General features: G+C 39.0%; 1 protein-coding gene across 5 annotated transcripts in view; it reads left to right on the top strand.

Annotated features, from left to right (window-relative positions):
• The window catches only part of LOC123787673 (protocadherin-11 X-linked), a 509,534-nt gene that overhangs the window by 131,211 nt on the left and 360,207 nt on the right, over positions 1-18,116 (top strand). For all 5 annotated transcript variants that reach the window (XM_087860051.1, XM_087860053.1, XM_087860052.1 and 2 more), the window contains exon 3: positions 14,583-17,099. In XM_087860051.1, the coding sequence (XP_087716177.1) occupies positions 14,583-17,099 (2,517 nt within the window). The remainder of the gene's footprint in view (positions 1-14,582; positions 17,100-18,116) is intronic.

Below are 18,116 nucleotides of genomic sequence, written 5' to 3'. Positions count from 1 at the left end.
TTGTAAAATATGTTTACTCAGTACCATATTCCCAATGCCTATAAGAATGTTGTGACTGTATTAACCACTAAATATTGTGTTTGCCAAAAATCCGCAAAATACTATTAAGTGCCATGGAGTTTTATAAAGTGCAATTTAGAAACTATTTTTTCTACCCATAGATGAGACATTTTAGGTTTGAGCCTTACTAAAAGTCTTTTGAAATATCTTTACAAAAACAAAATTATCACTCAAACATCAGCTGAGTTTATTTAGATCAAATTATAATATGAAATTTTGTATTTGACCTTATGGTCATAAAATTATATTTTTTCTTAAACTATGCAATTGAAGAATAGTTGATAACTTTTGCACTTGTAAATAGATATGACATGGAAAATGTTTCCTTTGCTAAACACTTCATTCAAAAGAAAGGCAAATTATTTATTGGCTTACATGAATAAAATATTAATAAAATGCTCATCATAGTTATGTGAATTTAAAATAAGATTACCAATACACGTGGATTATGGAATTTGATTTTTAAAAAAATTCTCATTGAAGCAGATCGAGGAAAGAGGAATATGGCAGCAGAGTAGGAGGACCCAAACTGATACTATTTCTGAAATGCCACCTTAAATTTAATAATAAATGTCTAATTCTTCTACTGAGATATATTATGGTTCCAGATTTGAATAAAAAGGTAAGTGAATCTGAGCATAAAAAAATCCAAAACTTTGCAGAATTATCTTCAAGCAGTTCAAGAGGAAAAAGATAAATGTATTTGAGTATTATACAAAATCATATATAGACAATTATAACACTTTGGTAATTAAAAATATAACCATATAATCTCACCACATAGTCTAGTGAATGCATGTTAAATACTTTACAATTTTACATTAATTGATCTTCCCCCTTGGAGGCTTAGGAGGAAGCCAGAACCAGAGAAGACATTTTTAGAAATTCCTATACTCTGACTCCATAGACATGAAGAGAAAATCAGTGCTGTTCCAAGCTATGTTTTCCAATTTGACATTTTGACATGTGATTTTCAGTCCAATTATGCTTACTCATTAAAAAAAATAATAATAAAGTTATTAAATAACATTGTGTTGTTAATTTCCAAGAAAATTGAATTTTTAACACCTGCCTCTACAAGGGAAAATAAAAGGAAATTCTGTGTATTTTTCTTATCAGAGTTTGTGTATTTTCTCCCTCTACCAGAGGTTTTAGATGTATTTTCAGATGTATGCTCTTGTCTTGGATGGATATTTTATACTTGGTCATTATTTTGGGAGGTGAAAAAGCATCGTAGACAACTGAACTCTACAGTAAAATATTTTAATTCATTTGGAGTAACCATGATTATTTTTTATTTAAATTCAATTAGCCAACATATAGTACGTCACTAGTTTCAGATGCAATGTTCAATGATTAATCAGTAGTGTATATCACCTAGTGCTCCTCCCATCGTGTGCCCTCCTTAATGCCACCACTCAGTTACCCCATCCCTCTACCCACCTACCCTTTTGCAACCTTGTTTGTTTCCTAGAGTCAAGAGTCTTCCTCCCTGATTTCTTCCCATTCAGTTTTCCCTCCCTTCCCCTATGATCCTCTGAATTATTTCTTATATTCCACACATGAATGAAACCATATGATAATTGTCTTTCCCTTACTGACATATTTCACTTAGCATAATCCCCTACCAGTTCCATACACATCAATGTAAATGATAAGTATCCATCCTTTCTGATGGCAGTGATATTCCATTGTATATATAAACCACATATTCTTTATCCATTCATCTGTTGAAGTACATCTCAGCTCCTTCTACAGTTTGGGTATTGTGGACATTGCTGCTATGAACATTGGGGTGCAGGTGCCCCTTCGTTTCACTACATCTGTATCTTTGGGGTAAATATCTAGTAGTGCAATTGCTGGGTCATAGGGTAACTCTATATTTAACTTCTTGAGGACCATGCATACTGTTTTCCAGACTGGTTGTACCAGCTTGCATTCCCACCAACAGTATGGGAAGGTGCCCTTTCTGCACATCCTCACCAACATTTGTTGTTCCCTGTCTTGTTAATTTTAGCCATTCTAACTGGTGTAAGGTGGTATCTCATTGGAGTTTTAATTTGTATTTCCCTGATGCCAGGTGATGTTGAGCATTTTTTCATGTGTCTCTTGTCCATTTGTATGTCTTCTTTGGAGAAATGTCTGTTCATGTCTTCTGCCCAATACTTGACTGGATTATTTGGTATTTTGGTTTTGAGTTTGATAGGCTCTTTATAGATCTTGGATGCTCACCCTTTATATCATACATCATTTGCAAATATCTTCTCCTATTCAGTAGGTTGCCTTTTAGTTTTGTTGACTGTTTCCTGTGCTGTGCAGAAGATTTTATCTTGATGAAGTCCCAAAAGTTAATTTTTGCTTTTGTTTCCCTTGCCTTTAGAGATGTGTCTTGCAAGAAGTTGCTGTGGTGAAGGTCGAAGAGGTTGCTGCCTTTGTTGTCCTCTAGGATTTTGATGGATTCCTGTCTATATTTAGGTCTTTCTTCCATTTTGAGTTTATCATTGTGTATGGGGTAAGAGAATGGTCCAGTTTCATTCTTTTGCATGTGTCTGTCCAATTTTCCCAGCACCATTTATTGAAGAGACTGTTCTTTCTCCATTGGATATTCTTTCTGGCTTTGTCAAACATTAGTTGACAATAGAGTTGAAGGTTGATTTCTGGGTTCTCTATTCTGTTCTGTTGGCCTATGTGTCTGTTTTTGTGCCAGTATATGCTGTCTTGATGATCACACCTTTGTAATGTAGCTTGAAGTCAGGCATTGTGATGACCTCAGCTTTGGTTTTCTTCTTCAACATTCCTATGGTTATTCAGGGTCTTTTCTTGTTCCATACAAATTTTAGGATTATTTGTTCCAGCTCTGTGAAAAGTATTGATGGTATTTTGATAGGGATTGTATTGAATGTGTAGATTGCTCTGGGTAGCATAGATATTTTCACAATATTTATTCTTCCAATCCATGAACATGGAATAATTTTCCATCTCTTTGTGTCTTCCTCAATTTATTTCATAAGTGTTCTATAGTTTTTAAAGTATGGATACTTTACCCCTTTGGTTAGGTTTATTTCTAGGTATCTTAAAGTTTTTGGTGCAATTGTAAATGGGATTGATTTCTTAATTTCTCTTTCTTCAGTGTCATTGCTACTGCATAGAAATTCAACTGATTTCTGTGCATTGATTTTTTATCCTGACACATTGCTGAATTGCTGTATGAGTTCTAGCAACTTTGGGGTGAAGTCTTTTTGGTTTTCCACATAAAATATCATGTCATCTGCAAAGAGTGAGAGTTTGACTACTTCTTTGCCAACTTGAATGCCTTTTATTTCTTTTTGTTGTCTGATTGCTGAGGCTAGAACTTCTACTACTATGGTGAACAAAAGTGTAGAGAGTGAGCATCCCTGTCATGTTCCTGACCTTAAGGGAAAAGCTCTCAGTTTTTCCACATTGAGAATGATATTCACGGTGGGCTTTTCATAGATGGCTTTTGTGATGTTGAGTTATGTTCCCTCTATCTTTATAATTTGAAGACTTTTATTTTTTAATTTTTTTATATAATAATATTTTTTATTATATTATGTTAGTCACCATACAGTACATACCTAGTTTTTGTGTAAAGTTCCGTGATTCATTTCTTGTATATAACACCCAGTGCACCATGCAATATGTGCCCTCCTTAATACCCATCACCAGCCTATCCCATTCCCTCCACGTCCCCTCTGAAGCCCTCAGTTTGTTTCCCAGAGCCCATAGTCTCTCATGGTTCATTCCCCCTTCTGTTTACCCCCCTTTCTTCTTCACTTTCTTCTCCTATCGATCTTCCTAGATATTATATTCCATAAATGAGTGAAACCATATGATAATTGTTTTTCTCTACTTGACTTATTTTGCTTAGCATTATCTCTGCCAGTCCCATCCATGTTGCTGCAAATGTTGAGAAATCGTTCTTTCTGATAGCTGAGTAATATTCCATTGTATAAATGGACCACAGCTTCTTAATCCAGTCATCTGTTCAATGGCATCTCTGCTCCCTCCACGATTTAGCTATTGTGGACAGAGCTGCTATGATCATTGGGTGCATATGGCCCTTCTCTTAATTATGTCTGTATCTTTGAGGTAAATACCCAGTAGTGCAATGGCTGGGTCATAGGGTAGCTCAATTTTTAACTTTTTAAGGGACCTCCACACTGTTTTCCAGAGTGGCTGTAACACCTTGCATTGCCACCAACAATGTAGGAGGGATCCCCTTTCTCCACATCCTCTCCAACAATAGTTGTTTCCTGCCTTGTCAATTTTTGCCATTCTAACTGGCACAAGGTGGTATCTTAGTGTGGTTTTGATTTTAAATTCCATGATGGCTAATGATTCTGAACATTTTTTCATGTGTCTGTTAGCCATTTGTATGTCTTCATTGGAAGAGTGTCTGTTCATATATCCTCCCATTTTTTGATTTGTTTCTTGTGTATTGAGTTTGAGAAGTTCTTTGCGGATCTTGGATACCAGTCTTTTATCAATAGTGTCATTTTCAGATATCTTCTCCCATTCCGTGGGCTGACTCTTAGTTTTTTTTTTTTTTTTTTGACTGTTTCCTTGGCTGTACAGAAGCTTTTTATCTTGATGAAGTCTCAAAAGTTCATTTTTTCTTTTGTTTCTCTTGCCTTTGGAGAGGTGTCATGAAAAAGGCTGCTGTGGCTGATGTCGTAGAGGTTGCTGCCTATGTTCTCCTCTAGGATTTTGATGGATTCCTGTCTCACATAGAGGTCTTTCATCCATTTTGAGTTTATCTTTGTGTACGGTGTGAGTGAGTGGTCAAGTTTCATTCTTTTGCATGTAGCTGTCCAATTTTCCCAGTACCATTTATTGAAGAGATTGTCTTTTTTCCACTGGATGTTTTTTCCTGCTTTGTCAAAGATCAGGTGCCGGAAGAGCTGAGAGTCCACTTCTGGGTTCTCCATTCTGTTCCATTGGTCTATGCGTCTGTTTTTGTGCCAGTACCATGCTGTCTTTGTGATCACATCTTTGTAGTATAGCTTGAAATCCGGCAATGTGATGCCCCCAGCTTTGTTTTTCCTTTTCAACAATTCCTTGGCAATTCGGGGCCTTTTCTGGTTCCACACAAATTTAAGGGCTGTTTGTTCCAGTTCTTTGAAAAATGTCATTGATATTTTGATCGGGATGGCATTGAAAATGTACATTGCTCTGGGTAGCATAGACATTTCAACTATGTTTCTTCTTCCGATCCATGAGCATGGAATATTTTTCCATCGTTTTGTGTCTTCTTCAATGTCTTTCAAGAGTGATTTGTAGTTTCTAGAATATAGACCCTTTATCTCTCTGGTTAAGTTAATTCCGAGATAACGTATGATTTTTGGTGCTATTGTAAATGGAATGGATTCCCTAATTTCTCTTTCTTCAGTCTCATTGTTCATGTATAGCAATGCAACTGATTTCTGAGCATTGATTTTGTATCCTGTCACATTACTCAATTGCTCTATAACTTCTAATAGTTTGGGAGTGGATTCTTTTGGGTTTTCCATATAGAGTATCATGTCATCTGTGAAGAGAGACCGTTTGACTTCTTCTTTGCCAATTTGGATACCTTTTATCTCTTTTTGTTGTCTGGTTGCTGTTGCAAGGACTTCTAGTACTATGTTCAATAATAATGGCGAGAGTGGGCATCCTTGTCGTGTCCCTGATCTTAAGGGAAAGGCTTCCAGCTTTTCCCCATTGAGAATGATATTTGCTGTAAGCTTTTCATACCTGGTTTTTATGAAATTGAGGAATGTGCCCTCTATCCCTACACTCTGAAGGGTTTTAATCAGCAAAGGATGCTGTATTTTGCCAAATGCTTTTTTGGCATCTGTGGAGAGGTTCATATGGTTCTTGACTCTTTTCTTGCTGATATAATCTATCACACTGATAGATTTGGGAATGTGGAACCACTTTTGCATCCCAGGGATGAATCCCACTTGGTCATGATGGATAATCCGTTTAATGTACGGTTGGATCCTATTAGCTAGGATCTTGTTGAGAATTTTGGCATCCATATTCATCAGGGATTATAGGTCTGTAATTCTCCTTTTTGATGGAATGTTTGCCTGGTTTGGGGATCAAGGTTACATTGGCCTCATAGAATGACTTTGGTAGTTTTCCTTCTGTTTCTATTTTTTGAAACAGCTTCAGGAGAATAGGTATTATTTCTTCTTTTAATGTTTGGTAGAATTCCCCAGGAATCCATCAGGCCCTGGCATTCTTTTTTTCCTGAAGGTTTTTAATCACTGCTTCAATCTCTTCATAATTAATTGGTCTGCATAAAAAATCAATTTCTTCCTGTTTCAGACTTGGTGGTTTATAGGTTTCCAGGAAGGCATTCATTTCTTCAACATTGTTTAATTTGTTGGCATAAAGCTGTTGATAAAAGTTTCTAACAATCCTTCCAATTTCATTGGTGTTGGTTGTGACATCTCCCTTTTCATTCATAATTTTGTTAATGAGGGTCCTTTCTCTATTCTTTTGAATAAGTCTTGCCAGTGGATTAGCAATCTTATTTATTCTTTGATAGAACCAGCTTCTAGTTCTGTTGATCTGCTCTACTGTGCTCCTGGTTTCTAATTCATTGATCTCTGTTCTAATCTTGATCAACTGCTTTCTCGTGCATGGATTAGGCCTGTTCTTCTGTTGCCTTTCCAGCTTCTTGAGGTGAGAATATAAAAACTACATTTTAATTTTTTCTATTCTTTGAGGGAGGCTTGGATGGCTATGTATTTTCCCCTTAGGACTGCCTTTGCAGTGTCCCATTTGTTTTGGACCATGGTGTTTTCATTTTTGCTGGTCTCCATAAATTGTTTAAATTGATTTTTGATTTCCTGGTTAATCAAATCATTCTTGAGCAGGATGGTTCTTAGTTTCCAAGTGTTTGAGTTTCTTCCAAATTTTTCCTTGTGATTGAGTACCAATTTCAAAGCATTGTGGTCTGAGAATATGCAGGGAATAATTTCCATCTTTTGGTATCGTTTGAGACCTGTTTTGTGACCCAGCACATGATTTATTCTGGAGAACATTCCACGTGCATTCGAAAAAAAAGGAGTATTATTTAGTTCTGGAGTGTAGTGTTCTATATATATCTATGAGGTCCATCTGGTCTAGTATGGCATTCAAAGCTCTTGTTTCTTTGATGATTTTCTGCTTAGGTTATCTATTTATTGTTGATAGTGGAGTGTTGAGGTCCCCTACTATTAACGTATTTTTATCTATATGTCTCTTTATTCTGGTTAAGAGTTAGCTTGTGTATCTAGCTGCTCCCCTGTTGGGGCATAGATATTTATAAGTGTCATATCCACTTGTTGGATACATCCTTTAAGAATAATATAGTGTCCTTCTGTATCTCTAACTACAGTCTTTAGTTTAAAATCCAACCTGTCTGACATGAGAATTGCTACCCCAGCTTTCTTTTGAGTTCCATTGGCATGAAAAATGGTTTTCCATCCCTTTCCATTCAGTCTGGATGTATCTTTAGGTTCAAAATGAGTCTCTTGTAGACAGCAAATGGATGGGTCATGTCTTTTTATCCAATCTGCCACCATGTGTTATTTTATGGGAGCATTTAGGCCATTGATCACTCTGGGGCCTTTTACTTTTATAGAACCCCCCTTAATATCTCCTGTAGGGCTGGTTTCATGGTTACAATATTGGTCAGTGACTGGCGATTCTGGAAAGTCCTTATCTCTCCATTAATTCTGAATGACAGCCTTGCTGGATAAAGGATCCTTGGCTGCATGTTTTTCTCTGAAAGAGCTTTAAAAATGCTCCCCCAAGCCTTTCTCTCATTCCAGGTCTGTGTAGACAAGTCTGACGTAATCCAAATATTTTTACCTTTGTACATGAGAAATTTCTTTGCCCTGTCCACTTTCAATACTGTATCCTTGGATCTAATATTTGCAAATTGCAGTATGACATGACGTGGCATAGGTTGTCATGTTGACTTTGGGAGGGGTCCTCTTTGCCTCTTGAACATGAATGCTTGTTTCCTTTGCTAGATTAGGCAAGTTTTCAGCTACAATTTGTTCAAATATCTCTTCTAGATCTCTGTTATTCTCCACCCCCTCAGGGATGCCAATGATTCTGACATTGGAACATTTCACTGAGTCAGTAATCTTCCGTAACCTACATTCTTGAAATCGGATTTTTTTGAGCCTAGTTTCTGTTTTAGCTTTCTCTTCTACTATCCCATCCTCCAATTCACTAATTCGTTCTTCTGCCTCATTTACCCTGGCCATCAGAGCATCTAGTTTTGACTGCATTTGATTCATAGCATTTTTAATTTCTGTGAGATTCACTCTCATTTCTGCCCTTAGAGATTTTATATTCTCATTAATATTTTCTTTAATATTTTCTTCAAGTCTACACATCAACATGACCATTGTTACTCTGAACTCCATTTCTGATAATTTGGTTATATCCATATCCATCAGTTCTGTGGCAGAGGCCACAGACTCATTATCTTTTCTTTGCTGGGGGGGATTTCTCCTTCTTGTCATTCTGATGAAGAGAGGTTGCAGGGTTGCCCAGAGCCCAAATTAGTGACCAGGACCCAGGCAGTGTTATCTTGTTTTATAGGGACCTTAAGGATGTGGGCTTCTTGATTTTTCAGCCTGCCTTCAGGGGGAGGGGCCTGCCGCTCTGATACTCAGGCAACCCTGTTTGGGTAGAGTCTCCCTGTCCCCTGCGAGGGGGGATGGGAATTGGGACAATGTGAACTCCTATTTCTGGGCTTTTGTTCTCTGGCGGCTTTCCCTGGTGGTTTTCTTTGGCTCTTCTGAGAGTCAGAGGAGCAGTGGTCGACTCCCAGCCTCTGTCTCAGAACGGAGAGATCGCAGTCCGCTCTCCACTGAGCTCTCCTGGCCTCTTTAACTCTGTTTCTGTTGGTGCTGCTAAAAACCCTGCAACGTCCCTGGTTGTTCACCCCACAGCTGGCGTCCCAGCCCTCACTTCCAGGGCCCGCACATCTCTGTCCTTTGTGCTTCTAACACTGCCAGTTGCCAGCCGCCCCCACGCGCACTCTTGAGCTCCCTGTTTCAGTATGGTTAGGGGGCACTCCCAAGCTCCAGTTTTCAGTCTGGTTGTGCACGTTCCCAGGCTCACAGTCTCAGTTTGCTCTCTCGCGGGTGCCGGTCCACGAATCCGCCCACTCCCCAGTGCAGGTGGCTACGCTTCCCGGAGCCCGAGCGCAGAGGATCCCTCCCCCTTCCATTTATCTTCCGATATCTGTGCGCTGATTCACGGCACTCCACTTCGTACCTCAATACTCAGCGCTGGAGATGTTCATTTGTAGAGATCCAGATGTATCTTCCTACATCTCAGGCTGATTCCATGGGTTTTCAGGATGGTGTGGTTCCTATCCAGCTCGACTCCGGCGACCACCTGAAAAAGGGGACCTCTACTCTTCCACCATCTTAACTCCTCCTCTGAAGAGTTTTAGTCAGGAAAGAATGTTGTATTTTGTCAAATGCTTTTCCTGCAACAGTTGAGAGGATCATATGGTTCTTGTGTCTCCTTTTGATAATGTGATCTATCACATTCATTGATTTATGAAAGTTGAACCACCTTGTATCCCAGGAATAAACCCCACCTGGTTGTGTGAATAATCCTTTTAATGTACTGTTGAATTCTATTGGCTAGGATCTTGTTGAGTATTTTGGCATCCATGTTCTTCAGGGATAATGGTCTGTAATTCTCCTTTTTGATGGGGTCTTTGTCTGGTTTTGGGATCAGGGTAATGCTGGCCTCAAAGAAGGAGTTTGGAAGTTTTCCTTCCTTTTTTATTTTTTGGAACAGCTTTAGGAGAATAGGAATGATTTCTTCTTTGAATGTTTGGTAGAATTCCCCTGGGAAACTGTCTGGTTCTGGACTTTTGTTTTTTGGGAGGTTTTAGATTACTGTTTCAATTTTCTTGTTGGTTATTAGTCTGTTCAGATTGTCTATTTTTTCCTGTTTCAGTTTTGGTAGTTTATAAGTGTCCAAGAATGCATCCATTTCTTCCAGGTTGCCCAGTTTGTTGGCATATAGCTGCTGGTATTAAGTTCTAATAATTGTCTCTATTTCCTTGGTATTGGTCATGATTTCTCCCCTTTCATTCATGATTTTATTAATTTGGGTCCTTTCTCTTTGCTTTTGAATAAGTGTGGCCAAAGGTTTATCTATCTTCTTAATTCTTTCATCAAACTAATTTCTAGTTTCATTGATCTGTTCTACTGTTCTTCTGGTACCTATTTCATGGATTTCTGCTCTAATCTTTATTATTTCTTTTCTCCTGATTGTTTTAGGATTTATTTGCTGTTCTTTCTCCAGCTCCTTTATGTGTAAGGTTAGCTTATGCATTTGGGATTCTTTCTAATTTTTTGAGAGTGGCTTGGTTGGCTACATACTTCCTTCTAAGGACTGTTTTTACCATATCCTATAGGTTCTGAACCAATGTGTTGTCATTTGTATTGTTTTTGCATGAATTGTTTAAGTTCCTCTTTAATTTCCTGGTTGACCAATTCATTCTTTAACAGGATGCTTTTTAATTTATGAGTGTTTGTGTTCCTTCCAAATTTTTCCTTGTGGTTGAGTTCCAGCTTCAAAGCATTGTTGTCTGAACATATGCAGGGAATAATCCCAATCTTTTGGTACTGGTTGAGACCTGATTTGTGACCCAGTATGTGGTCTATTCTGGAGAAAGCTCCATATGCACTGGAGAAGAATGAGTATTCTGTTGTTTAAAGAGGGAATGTTCTGTATATATCTTGAAGTCCATCTGGTCCAGTGTGTCATTGAAAGCCCTTGTTTCCTTGTTGATCTTCTGCTTAGATGATCTGTGCATTGCTGTGAGTGGGGTGTTGAAGTCCCCTCCTATGAATGTATTATTATTAATGTGTTTCTTTACTTTGGTTATTAATTGGTTGATATAATTGGCTGCTCCAATGCTGGGGGCATAAATATTTACAGTTGTTAGATCTTCTTGTTGGATACACCCTTTAAGTATGATATAGTGTCCCTCTCCATCTCTTACTCCAGTCTTTGGGTTAAAAATCTGGTTTGTCTGATATGAAGTTTTCTATCTCAGCTTTCTTTTGAGGTCCATTAGTGTGTTAAATTGTTCTCCAGTCCCTCACTTTCAGTCTGGAAGTGTCTAGGTATAAAATGAGTCTCTTGTAGACAACTTAATGATGAGTCTTGCTTTTTTAAATCCAATCTGATACCCTGTGTCTTTTAATGGGAGCATTCGGCCCATTTACATTCAGAGTAACTATTGGAAGATATGAATTTAGTGCTATTGTATTGCCTGTAATGTTCTTCTTTCTGTAGATTGTCTCTGTTTCTCTTTGGTCTATGCTACTCTTGGGCTCTCCCTTTGCTTAAAGGATCCCCCTTAATATTTCTTGCTGGGCTGGCTTAGTGGTCACATATTCTTTCAGTTTATGTCTGTACTACAGGCTCTTTATCTCTCTTTCCATTCTGAATTACAGCCTTACTGGATAAAGTATTCTTGGCTTCATGTTCTTCTCATTTAGTACCCTGAATACATCATGTCAGCCCTTTCTGGCTTACCAGGTTTCTGTGGCTAGGTCTCATGTTAGTCTGATATCCTTCCCTCTGTAGGCAAGGAACCTCTTGTCTGAAGTTACTTTCAGGATTTTCTCTTTTTCTCTAAAATTTGTAAGCTTCACTATTATATGTCAGGGTGTTGATCTATTTTTATTGATTTTGGGAGGCCTCCTCTCTACCTCTTGGACTTGAATGCTTGTTTCTTTCCCCAGATTAGGGAAGTTCTCAGCCATGATTTGCTCAAATATACCTTCTGGCCCTTTCTCTTTCTCTCTCTCTCTTCACCCTCAGGTACCACAGTAATTCTGACAGTACGTTTCCTGGCATCATTAATTTCTCAAAGCATTTCTTCATGGGCTCTTAGTTGTTTATCTGTCTTTTCCTCAACTTCCTTCCTTTTCATCAGCCTATCTTCTAGATCACTTACTCTCTCTTCTGTCTCATTCACCCTAGCTTTTAGAGCACCTGATTTTGACTGCCTCTCAGTTATTGCATTTTTAAGTTTGGCATGATTAGATTTCATTTCTGCACTTAGAGTCTCTCTGGTGTCTTTTATGCTTTGTTCAAACCCAGCTATTAACTTTATAATTGTTATCTTGAATTCCTTCTCTGACATCTTACTTATATCAATTAGATCTGTGACAGGGAACATTACCTCTGGTTCTTTCTTTCTTTTTTTTTTTTTAAGATTTTATTTATTTATTTGACAGAGATAGAGACAGCCAGCAGGGGGAGTGGGAGAGGAAGAAGCAGGCTCATAGCAGAAGAGCCTGATGTGGGGCTTGATCCCATAATGCCGGGATCATGCCCTGAGCCAAAGGCAGATGCTTAACCACTGTGCCACCCAGGCGCCCCGCTTTCTTTTTTTTTTTTTTTAAGATTTTATTTATTTATTTGACAGAGAGAGAGACAGCCAGTGAGAGAGGGAACACAGGCAGGGGGAGCAGGAGAGGAAGAAGCAGGCTCCCAGTGGATGAGCCTGATGTGGGCCTTGATCCCAGGATCAAACTATGAACCACAAACCAAGCAAAATACACACTAGACAAATCCAAGGAGGTCAGTAACCAAAACAGAAAAACAAACAAAAACAAACAAAAAAAAAACAAAAAAAGGGGGGTGGTAGAGAGAATATAATCTCACAGGGTGAACAAAGCAGGGTGATCCACTTGTTCCTGGGTGAATTTTGGTCAGTGTGTTAGAGACACCGAATCCCAAAACTGCAAATATATATATATATATACAAATAAAATTGAATTGAGTGAAAAAAGGCTAAAAATGGAGCATATATCTATAAAATGTAGATGTAAAAAAAATCAAAGTTAAAAAGTGACTTAAAAACAAAAAGTTGATAAAATAAGAAACTAGTTGAAATGGGAAAAAAGAAAAAAGAGAAAAGGAAAATTTTAGCCTGAAAGATAAATGAATCATGAGAAAAAACCTCAAGTTCTATATACTATTTTCCCCTAGCACTGGAGTTTTACATTCTTGTGGGATCTGTAAACTAGTTGTACACCTGTTCTTCCAGTTGGTCTTCTGGGTGAGGGGCCTGCTGTGTTGCTTCTTGGTGTCTTTGCCTGGGTGGAGTTGCACCGCCCCTTGCCAGGGGGCTGGGCTCGGTGTAAGCTGGTCCTCTGTGTGGCTTTTGTTCCCTGAAGGCTTTCCATACCTCCTTAGGGGATCAATATAAAAATGTCTCTGCCCTGATCTCCAGCCTCAGAGATGAAAGACTGCTGTCCCCCCTCTTCAGTAAACCCTCTAGGACAAACGGTCTTCACTATTGTGTGTGTCAAACTCCACATACTCCCATGATGTATGCTCACAGCAATCCTCCTGGGGGGAGTCCGAGGGTCCCACATTACAGCCCTTTGCATTGCTCTGACCCTGAGAGTGATTGCAGACTCATGCGTGTACCCACTCTGCCACTCCTGAGGAATGGCTGAATGTATCCTTACTGTCCTTTATGGGGCCACCAACCTGAGAGCTTTTGCCAGATCATGGGTACACCCATTCTGCCCCTCCTGGGGGATGACAGATGGTCCACCCATTCCAGTCTGCTGCTGGGTGTCCAGGTGGAGAGAGGTCACCCAGACAGCTGGCTGGCAGTTTATGGTCACCTAAGCTGAGAGTCCCCTCTCATGCTCACTGACCATAACCACTCCACTGCTTGGGCACTCTACCAGTTCAGGCACCTTTGTTAGTTCTGTGAGTCCTGGGATCCTGAGACCACACTGAGCCATGTAGAATTCTACCCTTTTCATCCCCTGAGCCACTTTCAGACAGGGATATCTCTCATTGGAGCAGATTTCTAAGGGTTCTGAGTTTGCCCTCCAGGGCTATATCACTTTCTGGTAGCCAACTTATGGAGGCTCCTTCCCCCCTCCATTTATCTCTCAATATCTCCCCTCAGATTCATGTCTTCACACCTCCTACCTTGCAAAAAAGCAGTGGATTTTCTACTTGTAGAGTTCCAATTTTTTTTTCTTACATCTCAGACTGAGTTCACGGGTGTTCAGAATAGTTTGATAGTTATCTAGCTAAATTCAAGGGTCTAGATGAAATGAGGTCCCCTACTCTCCTGCCATCTTGCCTCAGTTCATTCACTCATAACTTAATTCACCATGTGAGACACTGACAACTCTTTATACTTTTTCCTTTTGTAGACTTTAATACTTTATGTACGTGAGTTACACTAATTGCCATAAAATGCCATGAACTGAAAAGCTCTCAGACCCTCTTATAGCACAACTCTCTAATTTTACAAATGCATGAAGATGTTAAGCAACTTACTTGTGGTCACAGTACTAGTTACAGACAGATTTGGGACTTAGAATTTAAGTCTTCTGACATCTATTTCTTAGCTGATCCTATGTCATGTGGCTTCAATAGTTTGAACACTGGCCTCATTACATAAGTTAAAATATGTTTCATTATATATTTTCTAGGGTCAAAGTACTTTTGGGCTTGATGTCATTGAAACACCAGAAGGAGACAAGATGCCACAGCTGATTGTTCAAAAGGAGTTAGATAGGGAAGAGAAGGATACATATATAATGAAAGTAAAGGTTGAAGATGGTGGCTTTCCTCAAAGATCCAGTACCGCTATTTTGCAAATAAGTGTTGCTGATACAAATGACAACAGCCCAGTCTTCAAGGAGGATGGGATTGAAGTCAATATACCAGAAAATGCTCCTGTAGGTACTTCAGTGACACAACTCCATGCCACAGATGCCGACATAGGTGAAAATGCCAAGATTCACTTCTATTTCAGCAATCTAGTCTCCAACATCGCCAAAAGGCTATTTCACCTTAACACTACCACTGGACTTATCACAATCAAACAACCACTGGATAGGGAGGAATCACCAAACCACAAGTTACTGGTTTTGGCAAGTGATGGTGGATTGATGCCAGCAAGAGCAATGGTTCTAGTAAATGTTACAGATATCAATGATAATGCCCCATCAATTGACATAAGATACATTATTAATCCAATCAATGGCACTGTGGTTCTTTCAGAAAATGCTCCACTCAACACCAAAATTGCTCTTGTAACTGTGACAGATAAAGATGCTAACAATAATGGCATGGTGACATGCTTCACAGATCATGAAGTCCCTTTCAGATTAAGGCCAGTATTCAGTAATCAGTTCCTCCTGGAGACTGCTGCATATCTTGACTATGAGTCCACGAGAGAATATGCCATTAAATTACTAGCTGCGGATGCTGGCAAACCTCCTTTGAATCAATCATCCATGCTCCTTGTCAAAGTGAAAGATGAAAATGACAATGCTCCTGTTTTCACCCAGCCTTTCATAAGTCTTTCTCTTCCTGAGAATAACTCTCCTGGCACCAAGTTGACAAAAATAAGTGCAACGGATTCAGACAGTGGGCACAATGCTGAGATCAATTATCTGCTAGGTGTTGATGCTCCATCTGAATTCAACCTGGATCAGCATACAGGCATTCTGACTGCAGTGAAGAAACTAGATAGAGAAAAACGGGAAAAATATTCCTTCACAGTTCTGGCAAAAGATAATGGGATGCCATCCTTAATGACCAATGCCACGGTTTTAGTGACCATTCTTGATCAGAATGATAATAGTCCAATTTTTACTCACAATGAGTACAACTTCTATGTCCCAGAAAACCTTCCAAGACATGGCACAGTAGGACTAATCACTGTAACTGATCCGGATTATGGAGAAAATTCTGCAGTCACTCTCTCCATTTTCGATGTGAATGATGACTTCACCATTGATCCACAGACTGGTGTCATCCGACCAAATATTTCATTTGACAGAGAAAAACAAGAATCTTATACTTTCTATGTAAAGGCTGAGGATGGTGGTAAGGTATCACATTCTTCAACTGCCAAAGTGACCATAAATGTGGTTGATGTCAATGACAACAAACCAGTTTTCATTGCCCCTTCTTCCAACAACTCCTATGAATTGGTTCTACCATCCACTAATCCAGGCACAGTGGTCTTTACAGTACTTGCTGTTGACAATGACACTGGCATGAATGCAGAGCTTCGTTACAGCATTGTAGAAGGAAACACAAAAGGTCTGTTTATTATTGACCAAACAACAGGCAACATCACACTAAAGGAGAAATGTGTTGTTACAGACCTTGGTTTACACAGACTGATAGTTAAAGCGAAGGACTTAGGACAACCTGAATCTCTCTTCAATGTTGTTATTGTTAATCTATTTGTGAATGAATCAGTGACCAATGCTACATGGATTCATGAACTGGTGCACAAAAGCATTGAAACACCAGTGACCCCAAATATTGAGACAACTGATGCATCCTCACCAACCAGTGACTATGTCAAGATCATGGCTGCTATTATTGCTGGCACCATAACTGTCATCCTTGTTATTTTCATTACTGCTGTAGTAAGATGCTGCCAATCACCACACCTTAAGGCTGCTCAGAAAAACAAGGCTAATTCTGAATGGGTTACTCCAAAAACAGAAAACAGGCAGATGATAATGATGATGATGAAGAAGAAGAAGAAAAAGAAGAAGAAGAAGAAAAAGAAGAAGCATGCCCCTAAGAACTTGCTGCTTAACTTTGTCACTATTGAAGAAACTAAGGCAGATGGTGCTGACAATGATGGAAACAGTGTCACATTAGACCTTCCCATTGAGCTGGAAGAACAAACCATGGGCAAGTACAAGTGGGGCACTATACCTACTACCTTCAAGCTTGACAGCCCTGATTTGGCCAGGCACTACAAATCTGTCTCTCCACAGCCTGCCTTCCAGATCCAGCCTGAAACTCCCCTGAATTCAAAGCACCACATCATCCAGGAACTGCCACTTGATAACACCTTTGTGGCCTGTGATTCCATCTCTAAGTGTTCCTCCAGCAGTTCTGATCCTTACAGTGTTTCTGAGTGCAGCTATTCAGTGACAACATTCAAAACTCCTGTGTCTGTACACACTAGACCGGTAGGTAATCCAAGTTTCTAACTAAGCTTTCTAACTTTTATTTCTTAAAATTATTTTCAGTTGAAGTAGAACTTTACAGAATCTATTGTATTGACTTCAACAATCAAAATGATTATATTCTGTAGAAGTATCAAAATAAATATATGGTTTCATTTTAAATTTGGTAGAAAATCAGGGTAAAATGACTGCTGATGGTAGGAAAATTGGGTGCCGAATGATGACTATAATAGGGGCAATGTTGTTTGCAAATGGAAGTATGACACTTCTTGTTAGAGAATATACTGGAAAAACCCTAAAACAAAGGTCCTGGCACTGTCCTCAGGATCATTATTTGCATGAGATTCAAAACAGTCAGGGCCAGATACATCACAGTAAAGCTTTTTAGAATCTGGTAAGGTCTTGATGCTTAATGGTGTTGAGAATCCCAGCTTCACTTGGGAAAATCTGTGTCTGCTCAAGAAAATAAAATAGCATCAATATATCCTCCCTACCTACTCTACTCCCAAACTGCCACAATGAAAAGAGAATGTTATTTTTAGATTAGGAACCCACCATTATTCTGTTCATAAAAATCTTTATTTACACAATGTAACAAGAATGGGATTAGAAAAATAAAGGCATGGGGCGCCTGGATGGCACAGCGGTTAAGCGTCTGCCTTTGGCTCAGGGCGTGATCCCAGCGTTAGGGGATCGAGTCCCCCATCAAGCTCCTCCGCTATGAGCCTGCTTCTTCCTCTCCCACTCCCCCCTGCTTGTGTTCCCTCTCTCGCTGGCTGTCTCTATCTCTGTCGAATAAATAAATAAAATCTTTAAAAAAAAAAGAATCTCTAAAAAAAAATAAAAATAAAGGCATGTTACTCATTCTCATCTTCAAGCCAGAACATGAAAAATATATTAGATCTCTATTTGGGACATCCATTTAAGTATTTGCATATTTGTGCAAGATATTGAAAGCCCTCCAGGAGACATTTTTAAAAGATAATGACTTTTGGCTAATGAAATATGTTTGTTTTTTTA

The sequence above is a fragment of the Ursus americanus genome, chromosome X (genome assembly GCF_024610735.1).
Source record: "Ursus americanus isolate L20-20 chromosome X, mUrsAme1.1.p, whole genome shotgun sequence".
Lineage (NCBI taxonomy): Eukaryota > Metazoa > Chordata > Mammalia > Carnivora > Ursidae > Ursus > Ursus americanus.
The sequence above is the reverse complement of the archived record's forward strand: the minus strand, read 5'-3'. Positions and strand labels throughout refer to the sequence as shown.